Raw genomic sequence first — 26065 nt, 5'->3', positions numbered from 1 at the left:
TACAAAAAGAGAAGCTCTCTCTCTCTCTCTCTCTCTCTCTCTCTCTCTCTCTCACACACACACACACACACACACACACACACACACACACACACAGAGAGAGACACCCTTTCTGGTTGTGGTATAAAAAGAGAAGATGCAAATAAGATGTAATATTCTAGTATTCACATGTATATTAATATATAGCTACAAATACAGGCATCAATCATATTAAAGTAATATTTTCTGGGCAAATGAGTGTATCTATTTCTGTCTTTGGATTAAAACTGCAAACGTCTCATGGACTTTTCTAAATACATTTCAAATGACAAACTTTTATTCATTAATTTATTCTTTTATTGCATTCACACTCCACCACAGACTAATAACTCTTGAAAACTTACATAATATGTGATGGAGAAAACTATTTAAAACATCCACAGCCTGATTAAAATGACTAATTTGAATAACAGTTATAACCACAAACAGAAACTGCAAGCCTCTGGTTAAAAAAAAGTCCCACATTGTAGAATGCCAAAAATCACTAAACATTCAACTCCATTAATAATTGTAGATGGTTGTAAAATGCATTAGAGAATTAGACAGACGCAGCTTGATATAGGCAGCAATATGAATGTTATACTCTGTTCTTTATATAAAAACAGGCTAAAAAGCCTTTTAAAATATGCTTAGAGAAGTACATACCAATTAATTGTCCAGATAACAGTTATTTAACCAATGTCTATAGATCACTATAGATTACTTGTCCCAGCTTCTGCCAACCTAGCAGTTCGAAAGCACGTAAAAATGCAAGTAGAAAAATAGGGACCACTACGGTGGGAAGGTAATAGCGTTCCGTGCGCCTTTGGTGTCTAGTCATGCCGGCCACATGACCACAGAGACGTCCTCGGACAAGCGCTGGCTCTTCGGCTTTGAAACAGAGATGAGCACCGGCCCCTAGAGTTGGAAACGACTAGCACACATGTGGGGGAACCTTTACCTTTACCTTTATAGATCACTAATACATTTGATAAGAAGAGCTAGCTATATACTATTAAAAGTATAATTATATCTGTATGTCTGTTTGTACCTTCAAATTAGCCCAAGTGGTGCAATATACTGCAACAATTTTTGAATCAAGATACCCCAAATCCATTAGTTTAATGTATGCATAAAAAATCTGAGATCCATTACTCCTGTGGAATTAAAATTTCCACTATGTTCAGACCAGTTTCTCTGTGGTCACATGATTATGATTTCTGACTTCTGATAAAAGCAAAGCTGGCAGAAAGTCAGCTCTCACTGGGTTTTTGTTGTTGTTGTTGTTGTTGTTGTTTTTGCCCAACCATGGTAATTCTTTTCCTCTGTTTAAATAAGAAAATATTGACTTATTTTTGAAGTTTGTTTGTAACTACAATTATTTTTCTGTCTATGATACATGTTCTTCTTAAATGAACATGGGACTGTCCAGTATTAGTAAAAGAAATATGGTCAGTCTAAAATTTAATATTCATTTTGGTCATTTCATCTTCCTTTCAAAGAATGACCCAGTGTTGTCTATCTATCTAGCTTGCCTCAAGGTATCCCAGTCACTTCTATGGTGAAATGAATGATATGCACACAGTAATTGGGGGTGGGGATGCCACTGAGAACCTTTGTTCTAGGCTATCAAAATAAAACAGTCACATGAAAGTGTACCAAACCCAAACACACACACACACACACACACACACACACACAAAACCACAAATACAGTTCGTCATTATGACTACATTTCCCAAGATGCAATGATGTAACTTTTTCTGACAGTCCCTTTAGCAACTTCTCTAGTAGTTGGTGATAAGAAGTGGAAGGCATGGGAAAGAGATCCTGGGTCCGAGCTATGAAATGCCAGCTGCTGGTGACCAGCCTCTTTATTATGGTAATAAAATGGGAAACTTGGCAGACGTAGGTTGTGCCATGTTGATTGTTGCAATTTTAATGAGGGGGTAATTTCATTACAAAAGATAATGGTGCTGAACGTTTAGTAGTTTAGAGAGTCTGAGCTTAAACTGAAAGTCTCTACCATGCTGAGGGTCTTATCAGGACTGCACAGCATTATAGCTTTAACCAGAGGCTTGCGGTTTCCCTCTTTGTCAGTTGTATGAGAAATGTAGTCTTGAAAGTTAGAAAGATCTTGACTTGGCAGTCTTTGTGCAGAGGCAGACAAAAACGCTCTCCTTCACTCAGAAAGTAGCATTATTGCGTGAGAGAATCATGAATTTAAAGGGCTTTAAAAAATGGAAAGTGACGTAGCACCAGTTTTTAAAACAATTTTGCTCGGTAATGTAAATCTTGGGAGATGCAGCTTTGGATGATTTTTAGAATAACTTAAACAGGGGAAGCAAATGGTGGCTTCTGAAATTCCTTCCCAGACCTTTTTCATCAGTGGCCAAAGGAGGTATCTATTCTATGTAAAGAAGTGACCTGTGGAATTTGTGTATGAGTGTGTGCTCTTTCTTCCTGATCTAGAGGTATGCATGTGAGTAGTGCATGTGTCTTTGGCCCTCCACTTGTGTTGCAGCTGTTGTTTGTATGTTCCGTCTTGATCATGTGACCAGGAGGAATGGAGTAATTGACAACATTCTAAGCACTTCTACTCCTTCCATAAGGACTCCTTGAGAGTATTTCTTCAGCGATATTTTTCTCTGCAGTCCTGGTTGGATCAAGCTCATGAGCTCAAGCTAAGCTGCAGCCCTGGTCTGTAGGCATGTAATGCATTGGACAGATTTCATGAGATCCCCAGCTCGGAGCCCGCTATACCTATGGACATCATCTCCAACCCCCTGCTCAGCTCGCTGATGCATCAGACCCTTTTAAGGAAATTAATGTTTGTTTTGAAAAAGCAACATAGGATGCTAGCACATGGTGCATGAAGCCCACAAGCATTCTTAGAAAATGAGAATAAAAGGTGGAGAAAGCCTAATGCTTTGTTTCCAAGGGCATCTACATGCCAGAACTGAAATACTTAAGTTTGGGGACTGGCTTTTTGTCCTGGAAATTTGCCCCTTGAAATTATTAGTCTAGTAACTTCTTTCTCTAAAGACTTTATCTCCTTCTGATAATCTTGCTTTTCTATATAGTCCATCTCATACTGTGAAATGCAAAAAAAGTTGGAAACTTCTGGATTCAGTTCTGAAAACAGATTTGGAAGTTCTTTACAGCCCCATTAAAAACTCCCCCTCAAATCTTCCCCAAGGCAAGTTTCTCCCAGTCCACAACCCTGAATGTCCCGTGAAATAAAAGGAAGCACATGCTGTTTACTCCCTTCTCGTCAGAATATTTCAGTAGCCGAAGCAGCACTCCTGCAAGCTAAACTGAATTATTATATCTTTTATTGGAATCAAAAAGTAGTAGCAGAATCTAAGCAACTGGACCAAATCACACTTACTAGTTCAGTTCAGGTACCAATGTGTTACAGGTAGCGTGTGTTAACAATGATTTATTCAGTGCCCCTTTCAAACTTGTGATGATCTTGGAGAAGTGATATGACTGATCCTCAGTGTTTGGCTGTTGGAGTGTCCCTATCTCACATGTTCATGATCCAAATACTTGGCTCCCAGCTTGCAGTTATGACATTGCAGCATCCTACAATAGTGAGTGCCATTTACAACTTTTTTTTGCTGGTTTCTGACAAAGTTAATGGTGAAGCCACAGGAGGTCACAAATGGTGATCATGTGAGGTCCTGTTTAACAACCTATCATGATTTGCTTAACCACTGCAATCAGGAATGCCAGAGTGCTAAGTGTGAGGCTGTGCTTTATGGCCATGTTGGTTAGAGGTGGCAGATCTGAACCCAATTGCCATTGTTAACTGAAGACAACCTGTAGTTTATTGAGCTGGGGCAAAGGACCGTGTTACCTTTCCGAATTGTGTGTTGATTTTTTCCCCATCTTGTTCTACTGCTTTGTTAGAGACAGAGATAAACTTTGTTTATCCTTATTATCCTTTAAATGGAAAGTGGGAGTAGGGAAATACTTATGAATCCACGGTGAAGAACTTTTTTTTTTTTTTTTGCTGAGTTCCATTGTAAGAAAGAGGCAAGTAGCCAAACTCATATTCTGAATTAGCTATAAGTAAGGAGGGTGTATGTTGCTTAATAATTAATGAGCCAATGCCAAAGTGGCACTCTTTATATTTACTGTTTTGTTGACTGGCATCAATCTAGGAAGATTTGCTAAAATTCTCTAGGATTCTGAGTACTGTACAGATCAGTACTACAAACATGCAAATGACCACTAGATGGCAGCAAAGAACTTTCTGCATCTCTTTGCTGCTCTATAGTGGTTATCTGGAGTTCTGTACCTTTGATATGCTGACCCACCCCAACTTAGTCTAACTTCCTTCTTCCTGCCAGCCTATATAACTAATAAAATCCAACCAGTTCTATCCATGTTTTTAATGTTTTTTAATGTTTTAATGGCTTATGATATGTTATGATAAAGTGTTTGCATGGCTGAATATTGACTTGAGCTTGGGTTGTTCTAGCCCTTATCCAACTTTGTAAACATGCTTCTTTTCTCTTCTTAGCTGCTTGGGATATCAGTTGGCATACTGGCCAGTATCACCCTCAGTGGGAAACACTTCACTGTCATAAATTCTGCCTCTTTGGGGACAAACTCCTATTACAGAAATTTCCATTCTATTGGTGAGTGTTGGGGAATTCAAGATTCAGTCTCTCATACTCAAAATTAAAAGTTATTTGTTTTGCTGATGAGATAAGAATTTGTTCTGTTTGGTATTTGTTTATTTTAAAGATTGATCATGATATAAATGTCTATGTTTTACATTCCTTATATGGAAAAAACATATAATTTATTCCAACTTTTTATTAAGTTTTTGTTTCAACTGGTTTAATCATATATTGATCAGCTAATAAATTTCTTGATTAGTGAACAAATGATATCCCTGGTGATAAATTTAACTGGCAGAGTTATTTAAGATGTTGACTTTGACTGGGGAGACCCACGTTCCAAATGCTCCCTCAACTTCAGAGCACATTGAGGTCTTCTGGGCTCACTATACTCTCTCAATCCAAATGTAGCTTATAGAGAGGTTGTTGTAGGGCAGGGGTCTTCAAACATGGCCCTTTTATGACTTGTGGACTTCCAGAATTCCTCAGCCAGCATGCCTGGCTGAGGAATTCTGGGAGTTGAAGTCCACAAGTCATAAAAGGGCCAGGTTTGAAGACCCCTGCTGTAGGGGATAAAATTAAGGTGATCTTTTCAAATGCTGCCTCAAGAAGCAAAGCAGGGTATGAATGCAGTAAATACATGTGGTGGTAAGAATTCTTAAAATAAATGACAGTTCTAAGGAGAGATAATTTTCCAAGATGGAATACTTGTATGTAACTGAATTTCAAAACTGAAGTTAGATGATTAAAAGATTAACAGCAAATTGTAATGATTTAGCCAGAATATAGAACAACTTCAAAGATGTAGTGCAAGATTGGAAGACATGGAGAGACCTGGCCCATAGAATCGCCAAAAGTCAGAAATGACTGAATGGATAACATCACCATCATCAGTCTACAGAATCATACTGAGTCAGGAGGGCCCTTTTCCCCATCCCATACACCCTCCTAATTATAGTGATAAGGGCACTAAGCAGCAAAAAATAAAACAAAATGGAATGTAGACCTGGGAACTCAATTGCCCACCTGCAGAGGGAATGGAGAAAAAAGAGAATCCTACTTTCCAAAATGAAGATCAAGGGTTCCATGTATCTTGATGAATGTTTGGTGTTCAGGGTTCTCCTCTGTTAAAGAACAAATAGCATAACACCGATTTTCCACCACTAGAAAATTAATCTAAAACATTTTCATTGGTAGCCTTGTTGCCCCCTCACATACTGGAACTTTATTATGAGAGCCACTGAGGGTCCCAGCTTGGAAAGAAAAGCAAGATATATCCACACATTCCTTTTAATTACTAGTAGAATTCAACTCAGTAGAAATTACCTTGGGAATTATTGTCTGAAACAAAGGTTGCTAGCTGCGAATTACCTTTGCTTAATACAAAGATATTTAAACAAACATGAATATCTGGCTGAACTTGGTTGATCTCAAAAATACAGTTAGGTCAGATTTGCTTATCCCTAGAATGGGAGACAATGGTATCAGGAAGCTCTAGGTCCAGTGCTTTTTTTGTAAAAAATAAAAATGCCAGAACTCACACATATCATACAACCCGCCCTGCCTACCCTACAAGGGTCCATCCAAAAAAGGTGCTGGAACTCCATTCTGGGAATTCTACAAGCCCTGTCTAAATCTATAGATAAGGCTGGAAAGCAAAAGAAAAAGACAATGGCAAATCTCTCATATTTCTTCACACTTGAAATAGGAACCAGCAGTTTCCAGATCAGAGATATACCAGTAGCTGTTACAAAGACATAATATAATCACTCAATGTCAAGGCTACTAAATGCCACTTACAAATCTATTAACTCAGAAAGGAAGAAGAATAAAAGAAGAATGATCATCCCCAAGATTATAAAAGTCACATCATCTCACTAGCAACAGCCAATCACCTCTTGGATATGGCTTCATAAAGATTCTAATCTAGCCAATCCATATCTAGGAGTCTTTTATCAAGTCCAGTAAAGAGAGAAGCTAAGCCATGAAATGTCAAGAGATTGGTGATCTGTTAGGGTTCCAGTCAGAGGATTCTAACAATATTCTTGTCAAGAAAAAAAAAACATGGGCATGTCCATATAATTTTACTTTACTTACTCTGATGCTGCAGGATAGTTATCAGAAGGGACCTTAATGTTCAGAGTTTTGTATATCTTTTTCTGTATTTCCTTCATTCCAGTTTCCTACGTCGGGATGTGTCTGAGCATCATTCTAGCTATGGCTGCTCTGATGAGCATTGTTGCCACAATCAAAGAACTGGAAGGTGCTATGGCAGCTGTAAGTAGGCTCTGTTGTTGAATAATATAAATATCAGTTAGATTTTTCTACAAACTATTTTTGAAATATACCTGACTTTCAAGGAAGATCCCAAGTAACTCCATCTTGGGATACTTTTTTGAAATTATTATATATATCACGATATGTTGGGAAGTGCCTGTTTGATATCTTGTACAATCTATATTGCATAGAAATTAATATACATGAAAATATATGTTAAAATCAATGTCATGTAACTGAAAGACATAATGGAATTAAAGTGGGAAGGGTTTTTCTCTCAGTGTTCCAAATGTAAATTACCTAAAACAAAATTTTACCCAATTTTGTATGTTATTAGAAATTTACCTACTGGGTATTAAAAATGGCTTCCTGGCTATTAGCCTATGCTTTGCTTACAATAATGCTTCCGGTATGTGATAAACTTGAGATGATAAATTATATTTCTGAGACTTGGCTGAAGGTAAAGATGGTTCTTCAAGTTAAATGAATAGTTTCCAATTCTGTTTCAGAATTGTTTTTAAAATTTGCCTGGATTTTCTGAAGCAAGTTCTTCAGTTTCTCTAATCGGTTCCACATACATATTATTATTGTTTTTTTCATTATACTCTAAACTAACCCTGCCCTTTATGTATAGCATTATCACAAGCAATGTGTCTGATAGATGTGTTATCAGTGACATTAGATAACATGGGAAATGCTTGTTATACTTTCTCACACAATGCTAACCCGATACCAGCTTTACATTCAGGATCAGTTAGGCCATGCTACTGGTACATGGATGCCCTTCTTGGAAAACACATAAATTTGAATCGCTGCCCTATAATTTCAGTGCTGTGTGAATAATTCACACAAACGCGTGCAACAGGCCAGAGAAGGTTTAGTACACCTCAAGAATTTTCAGTATCTCTATCCTCGTAAACATCTCGTTCCCTGTTGTTACTTGGCCTATTGTCTAGACTTGCCATGACATTGATATATGGCTCTGGACCACACCAAATCACAGGGTGAAATAATCTTTTTGAGTAGATGATCTATACTGAGGAATTTTTCCCCCATTTACTGCATTGGATTTGCTCATATATAGAGAGGTATGTAATGAAGAAGGGATCCATGCTGCTGTTGATTATGTATTTTTGTTTTATTTTGAGGTTTGTGTGTGTGTGTGTGTGTGTGAGAGAGAGAGAGAGAGAGGGAGGGAGGGAGGGAGGGAGGGAGGGAGAATGAATTACTAGTCCAAGTCATAACCATGCCACATCCAGTTTGGCACATTTTGTCCAGGATCCCATAAGCACAATGAAAGCCCAAAAGGAATCCCAAACATGATTACTTTATTCTGTATGAGTTAGGATATCTGATTTTGCAAACTGATATATGCTTGCCTGCATTCCACCAAGCAGAAGATACTGACACATTCATACTCAGGTTGTTAGGAGTTAACCATTTCCTAAATCTAGAGGAAACACATTGGCAAACTTCCTCTCACAATTCATGTTGGAACCCTGAGGGTTTGGTCAAACACCTGCAGCTCCTCCTTACAGCTTCATTCTAAAATGCATCTATTGTGAATATGTTTAGCATGAGCAAACGAGATACTCCCTTGCTTTGTTACAAAGTCAGAGAATCAGAATTCACTATCTTGGATTTATGGGTGGCCTCTTGCCAGTAACTTAAAGGACATGAGAATAACAGCTGCTCTGTGAAAGCTGTCAGTTCTAATCATTTGGGAAGTGATTGAATGATATGGATTTGCAATGTATTCAATTTGCCCTTTAAATAATAATTTCTATTTTTTTAAAAAAAATAGAAGCGATTTCTCCCATCTTTTGCTTCTAATGCCTCTTTTGGATTGTAACTCCTGTGCCCTCTCTGTTACAGTCTGCCTACTCTTAAGAACTGCAGAGCCTGATTTTCCATTTCAGGGGAAACTGATTCGATTTCTATTACACATTCAAGTGACAGCTAAACAATCATTTTTAGGAAATGCTTTAATGTGGATTCCTGCGTTGAGCAGATGGTTTGGCTTGATGACCAAAGTGGCCTTTTCCAATTCTATCATTCTTTACTTATATCAATATTAAATCCTTTCCCAGCAACAGCGACAAGTTCTGGTTGGGTTGAAGCATTCTTATCATGCATTGGTATTTATTTTTCTGCAAGTCATCTTAGATATTGGACTGTATATTATAGTTGTTGTGTATCTGTTCTTGAAAAATGGCTACCTACATAATTCAGAAAGAAACATTAAAGCTCATGTAATAAAGACTGAGTTGCAAATAAATGTAAATTTCCTACACAAAGTAGGAAATGACAACTTATCTTGGTGTCACTTTTTATATGGTAGCTCTACACAGGAATCTGTGGGCTAATTTATTTTAAGAAAATGAATTTTGTATATGGAACAATAGTTACATATATTCCAGTTATTATGAAAAAAGTAAACAACAACATTCTATCCTAATGAGCTGCAGTATGGGTAGAGTCAAACTGTGCTTGGGACTTATTTTTCCTGTCAAGGGATTAATTAGTGGATTTTGTAACCAGTGTGAGGACTGATAATTATGACTAGTAAAAGCTTCTTGCAAAAGAAAAGGTAAACAACTTGGTTTAACTGAAAGTGTTTGCTTTATGTTGCAAAGAAAAAATAGTCACCTGAAAAATATGCACATACTGAATTTCATACTTTATGTGATTCAGGTGAAATTAATGTGCATATACTTGGAACTGATAGCTATTCTAGCAACAGCAACAGTTTTATGTCAATATATGAGAAGGCCCAGAGTAGTGATCAGCATAAACCATAGTATTTGGTTTGGAAACTCATTTCCGAGTTTCGAAAACCACTCAGTTTGGCTCAGTCCAATTGAAAGTGAGTGTGAGAAAAGTGAGTGAGTGGCTATATAAAGGTGTTTAATAGATAAACAGAAGTGATAAACACTTGTGTGCAATGACACAGAACATCCTCCCAAACAAAATACTGGCAGAGTTGGGAAGTGGGAGGACACAGCTCATGAACTCTAATGATGCATCAGGATGGTTTGAGGGTTGTGTTAAGCAGACTGTGTATACATTTAAGATTAACAAAGCACCTCCAGTGCTGATGGATTGATGTATTTACTTAGTAACTTTATGTCAGTGTACTTCCAAAAGACTCATGGCAATCCACAATAAAAATCAAAACAAACCACAACAATTGAAATAAATCAACATAATTAATCAACCAATAAAGATGAATAGAATAGAATAGAATAGAATAGAATAGAATAGAATAGAATAGAATAGAATAGAATAGAATAGAATAGAATAGAATAGAATAGAATGGAATAGAATGGAATGGAATGGAATGGAATGGAATGGAATGGAATGGAATGGAATGGAATGGAATGGAATAGAATAGAGCTGGAAGGGACCTTGGAGGTCTTCTAGTCCAGCAGAACCTATACCATTTCAGACAAGTGACTATCCAATCTCTTCTTAAAGACCTTCAGTGATGGAGTGCCCATGATTTCTGAACGCAAGCTGTTCCACTGGTTAATTGTCCTCACTGATAGGAACTTCCTCCTTAATTCCAGGTTGCTTCTCTCTTTGGTCAATTTCCAACCCTTGTTTCTTGTCTCGCCCTCTGGCCCTTTGGAGAATAGTTTGACCCACTCTTCAGCAGGACCAGAGGTTTGGTCCTCCGAGCTTTCAGACTCATGATGGAGCCCATCCTCAGGGAATTTCTTTCTCACCACATTCTGGTGAGAGAGGAGTTCCCTGAAGATGGACTCCAGCACGAGTATGGAAGCTCGGAGGACCAAATCTCTGCTCCTAGTGACTGGCCCAGATTGGATCCTGCATAATTAATCAAACCCCATAGATTTACACATCAGTAATAAAATTAATAGGCATCCGATGACCAGAAATCATCACATCTATGCATTCCTATTTTCAAAGCCTTCCTGAAGTTCAGGAGAAAAGGTGTTTTCTGGATATTTGGTGGGAGGTTGTCCAAAGGTTATAAAAAAAAGACTCCTCGTTGTTGTTGTTAGCTGTGAAGTCATGTCCGACCCATCAGGACCCTATGGACAACGTTCCTCCAGGCCTTCCTTTTCTCTACCATCTTCTGGAGTCCATTTAAGCTCACACCTACTGCTTCAGTGACTCCATTCAGCCACCTCATTCTCTGTCGTCCCCTTCTTCTATTGCCCTCAATCTTTCCCAGGATTAGGCTCTTCTCCAGTGAGTCCTTCCTTCTCATTAGGTGGCCAAAGTATTTGAGTTTCAACTTCAGGATCTGGCCTTCTAAAGAGCAGTCAGGTTGATCTCCTCTGGGACTGACCGGTTTGATCGCCTTGCAGTCCAAGGAACTCGCAGGAGTCTTCTCCAGCACCATAGTTCAAAGGCCTCAATTCTTTGGTGCTCAGTCTTTCTTATGGTCCAACTTTCACTGCCATACATTGCAACTGGGAAGACCATAGCCTTGACTATACGCACTTTTGTTGACAGGGTGATATCTCTACTTTTTAGTGTGCTGTCTAGATTTATTTATTTATTTATTTTATTTATTTAGTTATATTTATATACCGCCCTTTCCCTGAGGACTCAGGGCGGTTTACAGGGAATTAAAAAATCCACCATACAAAAGTTAAAAGACCAAATTAAAAATATTAAATTGACCCTGTACACTTAAAACCCCAATTAAACATTTCTCCTCAGCCTGGCCCCGAGAGCTCAAAGAGCCAGGTCTTCAGGCCCCGGCGGAATGATCGGAGGTCGGGGGCAGTTCTCAGCTCCACCGGCAGCTGGTTCCAGAGGGCAGGCGCTCCCACTGAGAAGGCCCTATCCCTGGGTGTCACCCGCCGGCAATCTCTTACCGGCGGAACCCTGAGCAGACCCTCCCTGTGGGAGCGCACTGGGCGAAGGGCGTTTGATGCCGGCAGCAGGTGTTCCCTCAAATAGCCCGGACCCAGGCCATGTAGGGCTTTATAGGTAATAACCAGCACCTTGAATTTCACCCGGAGGGCAACCGGAAGCCAATGCAGCTCACGGAGTAGAGGTGTTACATGGGAGTATCGGGAAACCCCCATTACAACTCGCGCGGCCGCATTCTGCACCAGTTGAAGCCTCCGAGTGGTCTTCAAGTGCAGCCCCATGTAGAGAGCGTTACAGTAGTCCAAACGGGAGGTCACAAGCGCATGAGTAACTGTGCGTAGGGCGTCTCGGTCCAGATAGGGACGCAACTGGCGCACCAGGCGAACCTGTGCAAAAGCCCCCCTGGTCACGGCTCCTATGTGGTCTTCAAAAGTGAGCCGTGAGTCCAGGAGGACGCCCAGGTTGCGAGCCCTATCAACGGGGGGTAACACCTCACCCCCCATCGTTAGAGATGGAATAACTTGGTTAACCCGAGATGCCGATATGCACAGCCACTCAGTCTTGGCGGGATTGAGACGAAGCCTGTTTCTCCCCATCCAGACCTGAACCGCCTCCAGGCACCGGGACATCACGGAGAGGGCATCACTGGGTTGGTTCGGGGTGGAAAGAAAAAGTTGGGTATCATCAGCGTACTGGTGATACCCCACCCCAAAACCACAAATGATCTCGCCCAGCGGCTTCATATAGATGTTGAACAGGAGAGGCGAGAGGACCGACCCCTGAGGAACTCCACAAATGAGACACCTCGGGGCGGATCTCTGCCCTCCTGTCAACACCGACTGCGAGCGGCCCTGGAGGTAGGAGGAGAACCACCGTAGAACGGTGCCTCCCACTCCCAACCCCCTGAGACGCCGCAGCAGGATACCATGGTCGATGGTATCGAAAGCCGCTGAGAGATCTAATAGGACCAGGACAGAGGAGCAACCCCTGTCCCTTGCCCTCCAGAGATCATTCACCAGCGCGACCAATGCCGTCTCCGTGCTGTGTCCGGGCCTGAAACCCGATTGGTACGGGTCCAGATAATCAGTTTCCTCCAGGAACAGAGGGAGCTGATGCGCCACCACACTCTCAACAACCTTCGCCAGAAAGGGAAGGTTGGAGACTGGACGGTAGTTGTCTAAAGCAGCCGGGTCCAAAGCAGGCTTCTTGAGAAGGGGTCTCACCACCGCCTCCTTCAAGGCGGCAGGGAAGACACCCTCCTTCAGAGAAGCAGTTATTACTGCATGGAACCAGCCTCGTGTTCCCTCCCGAGCCGCATAAGCTAGCCAGGAGGGGCACGGATCCAACAAACAGGTGGTGGTGCTCATTCTCCCCATGATCCTGTCCACATCATCAGGGGAAACAGGGTCGAATTCAGTCCAGATAACGTGCTCAAGACCGCCTGATTCCTCCACATCAGACTCTGCCCAGTCAGAGTCCAGGCCGGTCCGGATCCGAGCGATTTTGTCCGCCAGATGATGACTAAACTCCTCGGCTCGTCCCTGTAAGGGATCCTCTCTCACCTCCTGGTTAAGGAGGGAGCGAGTCACCCTAAACAGGGCGGCCGGGCGATTATCTGCGGACGCGATAAGGGCGGCAAAGTAGTTAGACTTCGCCGTCCTTATCGCCGCAAGATAAGACCTTATAAAGGTTCTTAACTGCAATCGGTCGGATTCGGATCGGCTGGATCTCCAACCGCTCTCTAGACCTCGTCTCCTACGCTTCATCTCCCGGAGCTCCACAGAGAACCATGGGGCCCAACGGGATCTGCGCCGGGTCAGAGGTCGCATGGGTACAACGCAGTCAAGTGCCCTGGTGGCAGCCGTTTCCCAGGCCTCCACCAGAGCATCGACTGGGCTGTGGGTAAGGGTGATAGGTATAGGCCCAAGCGCCCTCTGGAATCGATCCGGGTCCATTAGGCGCCTGGGGCGGAACCACCTGGTCGGTTCCGCCGCCCAGCGGCGGGGGGTGGCATGACAGAAAACCAGCCTCAGGAGGTGGTGATCTGACCATGACAGAGGTGTGATGGACAGGGAGCCCCCTCCCAGATCATCCAACCACTGTCCAGACAGGAATACCAGGTCGAGAGTATGATCCCCCACATGAGTCGGGCCCTCAATAACCTGGGTCAGGCCCATGGCTGTCATGGAAGCCATGAACTCCCGAGCTAACTCCGACGACCCTCCCAGTGATGGCAGGTTGAAGTCACCCAGGACTATAAGCCTGGGGAACTCCACCGCCAACCCTGAGAGGGTGTCGAGCAGCTCAGGCAGGGCTGTTGCCACACAGCTGGGCGCCAGGTATGTAAGCAACAAACCCAACTGAACCCGAGAACCACATCTCAAGAGGAGGGATTCACTCCCGGCCATCTGGACAATGGTGGCCTCCCGGGGACACAAGGTCTCCCGAATAACCACTGCCACCCCACCACCCCTGCCCTGAGCCCGTGGCTGGTGCAGCACCCGGAAACCTGGCGGGCATAACTCGGTGAGAGGCACCCCTCCCTCCGAACCCAACCAAGTTTCCGTGATGCACGCTAGATCCGCACCTTCCTCCTCGATCAGATCATGGATGAGGGGAGCTTTGTTAACTACGGATCTAGCGTTAAAATAGACCAACCTGAGCTCAGGGGCCTGATCACCCTCATCCCCGGGTAAGAGGGTTCTAACCGGAGGGTCGGAGCGCGCCACTGCTCGGAGATAGCGGGGGCGCGATCCCAGATGTCGATATGGCCCTCCGCGCAAACACCTGCTGCCATTCCCTATCGCCGTGGGGATTTGAAGCCCCACCCCCGCATTCCCAGAACCAGCAGCCACCCCCCCCCGACCCCGTCCCGTCAGGACCTCCAACAGGTCCAGACTGAGTGCCGGTTAAAGATTCCCTCCCCACCCTCCCCTCCCTCCCCCTCCCTAACCTTTTAAAATAACCGGCTAAAAATTTTATCAGGGGCCTCTTGGCACGTCTCCACTCGAGGCCCCTAGTTAAGCCCAGCCACCTCTCGGAACCCCGGCAATTGGGTCCGTCATCAAGGGGAATGTTAGAGAAGAAGGCTGGTCGTATCCAGGAGGGAGAAACCCCTCTGAGGGCGCACAAGTCCGATCCAGAGTATTGTACGCGAGCCATAAGATGGAACTGTCCATATGAGCCATTGTTCACAAATGGCCATGGCTTTCCTCCCCAGGATCAAATGTCTTTTAATTTCTTGGCTACAGTCCCCATCTGCAGTGATCTTGGAGCCCAGGAAAATAAAATCTGTCTCTACCTCCATTTCTTCCCCATCTATTTGCCAGGAATTGAGAGGGCCGGATGCCATGATCTTGGTTTTCTTAATGTTAAGTTTCAACCCAACTTTTGCACTCTCCTTCTTCACCCACAACAAGAAGCTCTTTAGTTCTTCTTCACTTTCTGCCATTAGAGTGGTATTATCTGCATATCTTAGGTTGTTGATATTTCTCCCGGCAATCTTAATTCCAACTTTTGATTCATCTAGCCCTGCCTTTCTCATGATGTGCTCTGCATATAAGTTAAATAGGCAGGGCGACAGTATACAACTTTGCCAGACTCCTTTCCCAATTTTGAACCAATCAGTGCTTCCATGTCCAGTTCCCACTGTTGCTTCTTGACCCGCATATAGGTTTCTCAAGAGACAAATGAGATGGTCTGGTACTCCCATCTCCTCACACAGCCCCAAATCTCTTAAAGGGAGGTACCTGCAATATGTCCACCCAGGATGAATATACCAGACAGGTAGATTAGCTTGGAAAAAGTTCAGAGAAGAGCAACTAAAATGACCAAAGGCCTGGAGACTAAAAAATAGTAAGAACGACTGCAGGACTTGGGTTTGGCTAGTCTAGAAAAGAAGAAACATGGGCAACATGATAGCAGTATTCCAGTATTTGAGGGGCTGCCACAAAGAAGAGGGGATCAAACTATTCTCCAAACCACCAGAGGCCGAGACAAGAAACACTTGTTGGAAACTGACCAAAGAGAGAAGCAACCTGGAATTAAGGAGAAACGTCCTATAAATGAGGACAATTAACCAGTGGAACAACTTGCCTCCAGAAATAGTGGGCGCTCCATCACTGGAGTTTTTTAAGAAGAGACCAGACAGTCACTTGTCTGAGATGGTATAGGATAGGTTCTCCTGCTTGAGCAGGGGGCTGAACTAGAAGACCTCCAAGGTCCCTTCCAGCTTCTATTCTATTCTATTTATTCTAACAACAGATTGCAAGTTTCCATTTTTGTTGTTTGTAATGCTTACGTTGGTTGAAAAAGGGGATTTTGAATTGTATTTTGGCAATGTAATGTACGGTAATTCAGTTGAATAGTCGATTGCTTCATCTCTGTGATCTCACAATTCATGATGTCAGCTGGTTGTCATGGATACGTAACTCAGACATTTTTTTTTTAAAAAAGCACTTCCTTTTTTGCATGCATGGACTTGGTTGTATAAACAAAATCTGGTCTGAACAAGCTTGCCAAGCCTCTCGTTCTGAAAAGGAGTTTTAAGAGCTTGGCAGTCAGCGGGATGTCGCTCTATTGGGTTTCCTACATAGAGATAATAATTTCATATTTATTCAGTAAACTGCCCTGCTTTTCTTTCAATCATTTCCACAATTTTATTTACTTTCATTTTGCCAATCTATTATAACAAACCAAGTACATCTTTAGAAACTAAAGTGACTGAAATAAAAAAATGAAGATTGTTCTGAGGAAGAAGTATAGGAAAGCACCTAGGAAGAATATGGTTGGAAATTTTTTGTAGGGCCGAAAGCTATAACCGGTGCACTTTATTTCACTGAGAGCATTAGCTGATTAAAACTTGCTCTCAGCATCACTTTTACTGTTACTTTTGTCATTTTTGTTCAAATACATGAACATCCACGGAAAAAAACATATTTAAAAAGTGATGTATGTCCTTCTAATCATATGTTCCTTACATTCCTTTTATGTTATCAGATTTCTGTTTGCTTTAATGTACAAAAAAATAGAGAAAAGGGGAAAAAACTGAAGGCCAGTGTAAAGTTTTGACTTTAGATTAACACCAAGGAAAGTTCCAGATTCAAGTTCCTGTCTAGCCATGGAGCTTTCCTGGGTGACTGAGCTAATCATTGTCTTTCAACACAACCTAACAAAAGAACAAGGGAAACCTCGAGCCAAAACAAACAAACAGTTGTTTCATATGTTGGAATTTATATAAACTATATGTTGATATTAATAGAAGAGAGCAAGTATATACACCCACTCACTCACAGGCAGGCAGGAAAATCCATTTGCTTTTAGAGGAAAAATTACGTCTCAGTGTCTTTCAATTTAAATCAATTAACTACGCTAGGTCTGAAATTAATTGAAGGAAATAGAAGAAATACTGTCTTTTATCAGTAAGTAGATTTTTGTTCTGTTATTAGCTGTGAAGAACAACCTTCCTAATTCTTCAAATGTGTATGTTAAAAGTATATATAAACTAAAAGTATACAGTACTTGAAGTAGCAATGACAGCGCTTACTAAGGTATTATTTTGATGTCTTTTTATTGCAGTGTTTTTTCTGTTTTGCTGTGGTTTTCTGTGCTTCAGGAGTAGCCACATATTGGACTGTTACCAACAGTATTGTGGTAAGTGAACAATCTGAAAAGGCAAATAGTTAAATAAACTGCCAAAATGGTTCTGCACTTTCAGATATACTAATTACAACATTCTCATTCATGTAAACGTAGAGCCATAAAACATTTCAAACCTCTCAAGTGTCTTTAAGCACTTTTTGTCTGTTTCCAAGTCTGTGCAGCAGAATCTGCAAACTCGATAATTCTCAAATACAGTATGCTTCTGAAATCTGTTATCCCATAGGACTATCTCACTGGAGCTTATAGGATAATTGTAAAGCTAATTTTCTGGATTGTGCATGGCTCCAGTAGGATTATTATGTGGAAAGACAGAATATAAATCATAGGAATGAATAGAGAGGACAGTTATACCGCAATTCTCCTCCAGTTTTTTATGCTGCTCCTGACTTGGCAGCGCTGATCACCTCAGGAAAGGTTCTCTGAATTGTGAAGGATATTCTTAGAATAGTTCAAAAATGTTTCTAAGATCTAGGGCAGGGGTAGGCAACCTCGGCTCTTTTATGACTCATGGACTTCAACTCCCAGAATTCCTGAGCCAGCTATGAGTCATAAAAGAGCCGAGGTTGCCTACCCCTGATCTAGGGAGTGAAAAACCATACTTTTGTGGAAGTGTTTCTACAACATGGAAAGAGTTCTAGAATTGGAAAGATTTGAAGGAAAGCCAGAAAGGAGACAAAGCACAAGTAGTCCTTGACTTACGACCATGATTGAAGCCCCAAATTTTTGTTGCTAAGTGAGACATTTTTAAAGTGATTTTGCCCAGGTTTCAGACTTTTCTTGCCACATTTGCTAATAACACAGTTGTTAAGTGAATCTAGCTCCCTCATTGATTTGTCAAGCATAACACTTTGGCAGCTAGGTGCCTCTGTGTTTCAACTTGCCTTTAGATTAAGGGGGAGGGGGAAGTGTTACTTTCAAGTGGGTAAAAGAAGGAGAAATGAAACTTTGATTCAGCTGAAGACTGTGGGAGCCTTGTCAAGGACACTAGAACAGGTATGGATTTGAAGTAGACAGTTCCCATAACAAGTGAATTTGTTGATGTGGATTACATAAGATGTTGGGGCTTTGGCTGGGAAAATTATTTTTTAAGTCCATGAACTAGTGTTGAAACCTCAGAGTTAATTTTACTTCAATATAACCAAGCAGTGTATCCAATAAACAGTAAACTTTTCGGAAGCAGAATGAAACTGGAGTTTTATTTGGATTCTTCAGCTGGCTGTTGATACTTCACTTGTCAGAAGGTCGCAAAAGGTGATCACATGACCCTGGGATCCTGCAACCATCATAAATATGAACCAATTGCCAAGTGTCTGAATGTTGATCATGTGACCATGGGGATGCTGCAGCGGTCATAACTGTGAAAAATGGTCATAAGTCCCTTGTTTTTCAATGCCATTGTACCTTTGAAGGGTCATTAAATGAACTGTTGTAAATCGAGGACTACTTCTATATTACCCCTGATAATGTACTTCAAGAAATAGCTGAGGTATTTGTGGGAGTGGTTCAAACCCACATCTTCTTTTATCTAGGCTTCTCTGTCAATCCTTTGCACAAAATATCGACTGTGTAAAAGACAGTTGCATCTGTCTTTTCCTCACCTATCCTCCCTTACAGATTCCTAAGCATATTCATACATAAATAACCAACTTGTGTGAATTGGGTTACTGAGTTCAGTGGGAGTTTAGATTAGGTCTGGAAGTGCAGTTTTAACCTGAGCAGGTAGCTCATCTACCCATCCTCTTGACAAGCAACAGCATTGGAAACATGCAAAAGCTATTGACCACCCCTGGGTAGAATTTGTTTTGGCATATGATAAACTGGGAGTTTGGATGTGTTTAAATGCATACAATATCTGTTTAAACACACAGTTGCTTCCAAGTTGGTAATATATTGTTTACCAACAAATACACAGAGTTATGCAATCCTTGACACTCAGTTTTATATTCCCAGCAATATATTAAAATATTACTTCAAAATATAATCCCAAGAATTACTTCATTAAGATGGACTTGTTTGCATCATTTGGTTGTTGAACTCCATGGGAAAAAGGTACATTTATTTGGAATGTAATAAGAAGAAAGTGGGAATGTGCTCAGATGAACATTCTACCTCCCAGATTATCAAAATCTTAAAAAGACCATGATTCAGAATCAGTATTAACAAAGAAGGTAAATTTCATAATTTAAAATCTATCAAGGGCTTAGGTAGGTGGTCTTACCAACATTCTGCTTCCATAGTGGACCCAAATGTCATCTATCTATGATGCTTCCGTTTCAGTTCCAAAATACTGAATTTGTTGGGATGAGAAAAGCCAACAAGCACCAAGTTTAACAAAAATGAATATATTTGTAGCTCAAGGTTGAAGTGAGGGGTCTTTGGTGCTCTCAGAGCTTGGTTGTTTTCTTGCAGATGTTTTATTAGGTAACATCGTTGTCATCATCATTAACTCCAAGATTAACATCAGCCTAACAATCAAGTAAACAATACCCCAATCAAGGACAAGCCAACAGTAAACCTCCCATCAAAGAACCTCTTAAGACCATCCCCACCAACACTTATTAGGGAAAACCACTGGAATATAAACTGAGAGCAAACCCCACTCCTTACCAACACTGATGATGTTACTTAGTTTGGGTAATGAAACATCTGCAAGAAAACAACCAAGCTTAAGAGAGCAGCAAGGACTGCTCAGACGAGGATATGGAATCAAATAGCTAGGGATACAAAGCCACACACATACACAAAAAGTCCTTGGAATGTTCCAGTGGCATAGGAAGACTTTCCTGTCTTTATAGGACTATGCAAAGTTCTGAAGAGGGATTTTATTTTGGTGATGCTTCGAGTTAAGCACTCTTTCAAAGCTCTTCCCAATGCAATATGCTCTCCCCGCCCCAACTTTTAAAAAGCGAGGCTGCTGTATTGCTTTTTCCAAGGGTTTATAGTTATTACAGTGAGCTATTGGAAATGAACAATGGTTAAAAGCATGCTCAGAAATCTGTTTCACATTATTGAATATGCCATAAAAAGTCACCAGAGCAATGCAAACCATGAACTGAATCATTGCTTCACACGAGGATTAGGATCACCTCTGAAGGATGGTCTTGACAAAATGATTTGCTGTGCTGTCCCCATATGCAGATTATTAAATGATCCAGTAAACAGAGCTAGCCACTTAACAACTGAAAAATTTATTAAAGGGATAAAGGTAAAGGTAAAGGCTCCCCCGCACATGCGTGCTAGTCATTTCCAACTCTAGGGGCCGGTGCTCATCTCCGTTTCAAAGCCGAAGAGCCAGCGCTTATCCGAGGACCTCTCCGTGGTCATGTGGCCGGCATGACTAGATGCCAAAGGCACACGGAACGCTGTTACCTTCCCACCGTAGTGGTCCCTATTTTTCTACTTGCATTTTTACGTGCTTTCGAACTGCTAGGTTGGCAGAAGCTGGGACGAGTAACAGGCGCTCACTCTGTTACGCAGCACTCAGGATTAAAGGGATAGCTGCCTACAAATTCAACAATTCTTGAAAGCCTCGCTATAGCTGCAAATGAAAGAATATCTCAGTTAGGACCTTTCACTCCAGCATCCAATGCTCTGGACCAGTGTTTCTCAACTTTGGCCATTTGGAAGTTGTGTGGTCTTCAACTCCCAGAATTCCCCAGCCAGCCAAGCCTGGCAAAGAAACACAGCTTTCCCTACTACCCAAACTAGGAATTATGGAAGTGATAGGCATATATATATGAGAGAGCCTGCAGTTAGTTTAGATTATTTTGCTTGGGGAAGTGAGCCATGTGGCACAAGATTCTTCATAGGTTGTTCTTTTCACGCATCAGCCTAGTAAGGATGATAGAATATTTTGTGAGCTGCCTTGGCCTGCAGTATTATAATTAGCACAGCTGGTATAAACCCACCCAGTTTATTATGTCAAAAGGCCCCCAGAATAGGATTTTAGTTTGCTGGGTCTGACTGGCACCAGGTTGGAGAAATCTGACTTAATATAATGTGCTTTGGAGGATTGTCTGCCATTGCTCATTTGTTTTTTTTTTTTGTTTTTTTAAATTTTATTAAATTTATTATTTAAAAACATTGGACACAGTACCAGCGAGCTGACAAACCTTTTTGTCTACAATGTTTAAATATATATATATACATGTATATATGTACATCAAAAATACACTTAAATACACTTAGATTACAAATCAGTGAAATACCACAATATTTAAAACAGTGAGCTAGTCTGTAAAACCTAATAGAGACCTTTCTTTTTATCCATCCAAAGATACAATTTGTTCCAAATTCTATAATAGTCTGATTGGTCTTTATTCTTTAATTCCAAAGTTAATTTGTCCATTTCAGCGCAATCCCAAATTTTCCTAATAACCTCTTTTTGTCCTGGGATCTCATTCTTTTTCCATTTTTGCGCAAATGATATTCTAGCTGCTGTGATAATATGGATCATTAAGTATAGCACATCTTTAGGATATTTCTCTTTCGTGATTCCCAACAAGAAAAGTTCTGGACTAAACTCCACATCTTGTTTCAATATTTCTTTCAGCCAAATCCAAATCATTCTCCAAAATTTTTGTGTTTTACTGCAAGACCACCACGTGTGGAAGTATGTGCCTATCTCTTCAGAACACTTCCAACATTTGGGAGATGCTGTTGTGTACATTTTTGCTAAGCGGGCTGGGGGAAGATGCCATCGGTAAAACATTTTAAATAAATTTTCTTTATACGATGAGGCCAGTGTTATCCTTTTATTTCTATCCCAAATTGTTTGCCAAGTATCTAGGTCGATGTTATGTCCTAAATTGTTAGCCCAGGCCATTGCTCATTTCTTATAAGACTTCTGGAACACTTACCATGTGGAACAATTGAATTTGATTCCAATGACAGTTCAGACTGAAAACACATGGTATTGCTGTATTTTGAAAACACATGGCATTGCTGTTTTTAAAGCCAAGGAAACAGACAATCTGCCATTCTAGCTAATAATCGTCTTTCACAGACATTAATGTGGAGTGTCTTTTGGGAACTCTTAGTTGAGGATCTAATCATATTATTCTTAATATAAAAGTGCCTCTTGTCATTACCTACATACGAGATACAAAAAGTATTGCATCCCATGCTTCCCCCTACATCCAGTCTTCAAAATCAGAAAGGCTTTAAAACTGTTTTTATTAAAAAAAATTGTTTGGGAGAAAATAGATGCTAGCTAGCTCCACCAGCTTGTGGAATATTGCCCTTTCCTTTATGCACAGTGCAAGGTTTACCACCGGTCCTTGAGCAACAGAAGTTGCAATGTCTTGATTTAAGTAGATTGTAGAATAGAGTGGTAAAATTACATTATGTAGCCATCTCTCATTCTAAAACGGATGACAAAAATGTTATTAACAAAACAAATTTAACAAAAGTTACAAACATCATATTAACTTTTTTTTATATTATTTTTATTTTTTTATTTATTTTTTATTGAAAAGTTTTAGAATACATTTTAGAATACAACCCCCCCTCCCCCTCCCCTCCCCCCAGCCCTCCCCAACCCTACCCTCCCCTCCCCTCCCCCCTCCCCGACTTCCCAGAGCTAAATACAGGGTATAAAAATACAAACAAACATAATCTAAAATATGCAAACAACAATAAAATATTAAATTCTATCGCACTTTAACTCTTAGTAAAATAACTACAAGCTAATTATACATCATATAAATCCGCTACTTATTCAAATGCTAAGTGAAACTTTTTAGTCCCATATTTATTCTGAATATAATCAATCCATCTCTTCCACTCCACAGTGTATCTCTGTTGCGATTGATCTTTCAAATACGCTGAAATTTTTGCCATCTCCGCCAAGTTAGAAACTTTTAAAGTCCATTCTTCTATAGTCGGCAGTTCTTCCTTCTTCCAATATTGCGCTACTAAAAGTCTCGCTGCCGTAATTAAATTCAACATCAACTTAATATCTATAACAGTGATATCTGTGATAATACCCAATAAAAACAGTTGCGGAGAGAACTTTATCCTTTTCTTAAATATTTTTTGCATATTCCACCAAATTTTAATCCAAAAAGCTTTAACCTTTTTGCAAGTCCACCATATATGAAAATATGTTGCGTCCTCACAACCACACCTCCAACATTTGGGCTGACAGTTCGGATACATACTTGCTAATTTTTTTGGATCTAAATGCCACCTATAAAACATTTTATAAAAATTCTCTCTTAAATTTTGGGCCTGTGTAAAGTTTACATTTCTAACCCAGATCTTTTCCCAGGTATCCATTGTAATGACTTCTTGAAAATTCTGAGCCCACTTTATCATACAATCTTTAACAAGTTCCGTCTCTGAATCAATTTCTATCAATGCAATATATATCCTTTTTATATGTGCTTGACCTTGATCTCTAATTTGCTTTACCAAATTTTCATCAATCATTGAAAAACCAGTTTTCTGGTCCTCTTTCCATCTAGCCTGTAATTGCCCATACTGAAACCAAGTTTGTACAATCTTTTCTTCTTTTAAAATACTATATGACTTTAATTGCCATACATTCCTCTCAAAACTTAAAATTTCCTTATATGTAGTCACATCATGTTTAAATCCCACATTTATATTTTCTATTGCATGTTTAGGTATTGCCCAAATACCTAATTCTAAAACGGAACTTACTGGTGATAACAAAAATGTTATTAACAAAACAAATTTAACAAAAGTTACAAACATCATATTAACTTAATCAGCCTTGATAAACTCTAGATTATATATGTCTATGGTTTACTCTAGCACAATTTTTCTCAATCTAAACTTTAAGCTGGTTGCTGAATTCTGGCAGTTGAAATCCACATATGTTAAGTTGAAAAACACTGGTTTTGCATTTCATGCAGAAGAACCAAGGGTGCAGTCTTTGACTTTGTCAACTACAGCTGGATAAACCTCTGCTGAAAGATTGGAGTATCACTGCTAGTCAGTGCTGGTAATGCAGTGCTAGAGAAATGAATGGTTTGATTCAATATGAACTAATTCCCTATGTTCTTAATCTGCGTTTCTTTGCTAAGGAAGGCGTATCATCATGGTACCCCACTGAATTCAAAATATAGGCCCACACCTTCGGTCCATGGAATGAAAATCAGTAACAAGGGAATAATTCTGTAATGATAACAATAGATGAAGCTTTTTAAATTGCTCTGTCTACAGAAGTCATCCTTGGCTATACATTTAACACAACTGCAGAAAATAATAAGGAAATAATACATGTACTGTATATGTGTGAGAGGGTAATTTTATGTACTATTTTTTTTTCTTTTAAAATTCTGACAAATTTTCTGAAATCTAATTATTTACTTTAGTAGAACCAAAATTTCACTTTCCAAGCAATCCCTTGCATGTTTTCATAAAATCAAAAGACATTCTACTGAGTGTTGATCCAGGAAAATGTGCCTAAAGTGAAAAATGTATTTTAAATTAATTATGAACATTTAACTCGTAAATCATCTATGAAAAGTAGGGAAACTGTCATATAATATCCTTAAGGATAAAAGCATTCTAAAAGAATTTCCAGAATAATTGTGGTATTAATTTGCTGCAACCAAACAAAAAACCTTTTGCATTTTAGCAAATGTATTAGTGCAGAAAATGTTTTTGTCCAGAGTTTTGTTCAATATACCATTGAATCCATTCTGCCTTTGGGATGTTACTCCAGGAGAAATCAAAGAAATATAAATAATGCAGACTACATAATAAATAATATATGGACTTCCGGTTTGCCATCGCAGCCACCACGGACGCTGCACGACGACCTCCGTCTTCCGCATTCAGTTTCGTTCCTTTGGGGGACCCTGGAAAGGGTCAAAAGTTGCCCTGTAGGGGCGACAAGCAAGAAGGGGACCCCCGCTTGATTGCGGGAGGGCAGCAGCCCTTCTGCTTGATGTGGGGCAGCCCTCCAAGCCAGTGGAGGAAAGACTGGCCATAGCAATATGGCTCGTCACTAAGCTGCAGTCAGCCGAAATCAAACTTACCATCAAGTTCTTCTAAAGCAACGTAGATGAAACTGGGTGAGATTTGATCTTCTCTTTAAGATCCTAAGTATTTTCTTTTCCTGCAAAAGCTGCCCAAAGTATCTTTCACACTGTGAGCAGAGGGAAGGGTATTTCTGCCCCACCCTCTAAGAATAGTGGCGATTGACTACCCAGGGGAATTAAAGCACAAAAAGAACAATTTTAATCTAATTGGATTTATATGTTTCTGAAACTTGGGGACCAAAAGTTTTCTTATTTTTATTGGAGACTTGTTTTTATCTACAAAAGAAGAAATAAAACAGGAAAAAGGATTATAAAAATTTTGGACTTAAAAAAACTTTAAACGGCATTGGTGACATCTTGTGGCAAGGTTTAGTATTACAACTTGTTATAAAAGAGACTTGGCTTGAAGCCCAGACTACAGATAAAACTCTTTTGACCTTGATAGATACCACCTGTGAGAAACTTAGCAGGAAAGAGAACTTCTGGGTGGCATAACTGGCCTGCTTGAACTATGAATGTAAACCTTTACTGATTTTCAGAGTTATATGTGGGGAATTGCTTTCGTATTTCTTTATCTGAGGAACATTGGTTATTATATGAGATGATGAA

General features: G+C 40.4%; 1 protein-coding gene across 5 annotated transcripts in view; it reads left to right on the top strand.

Moving 5' to 3' along the window:
* The first annotated feature begins 1827 nt into the window (after positions 1 to 1827).
* TSPAN32 (tetraspanin 32) overlaps positions 1828 to 26065 on the top strand; it is a 46889-nt gene continuing 22651 nt past the window's right edge. For 4 of the 5 annotated variants that reach the window (XM_081313867.1, XM_081313868.1, XM_081313866.1 and 1 more), the window contains exons 1-4: positions 1828 to 1900; positions 4550 to 4667; positions 6832 to 6929; positions 17358 to 17432. In XM_081313867.1, coding sequence (XP_081169993.1) covers positions 1835 to 1900; positions 4550 to 4667; positions 6832 to 6929; positions 17358 to 17432 — 357 coding nt within the window. In that variant the 5' untranslated portion in view covers positions 1828 to 1834. The remainder of the gene's footprint in view (positions 1901 to 4549; positions 4668 to 6831; positions 6930 to 17357; positions 17433 to 26065) is intronic. The other variant, XM_081313869.1, reaches the window with a different exon arrangement.

This window comes from Vipera berus, assembly GCF_964194415.1.
Source record: "Vipera berus genome assembly, chromosome: 1".
Lineage (NCBI taxonomy): Eukaryota > Metazoa > Chordata > Lepidosauria > Squamata > Viperidae > Vipera > Vipera berus.
The sequence above is the reverse complement of the archived record's forward strand: the minus strand, read 5'-3'. Positions and strand labels throughout refer to the sequence as shown.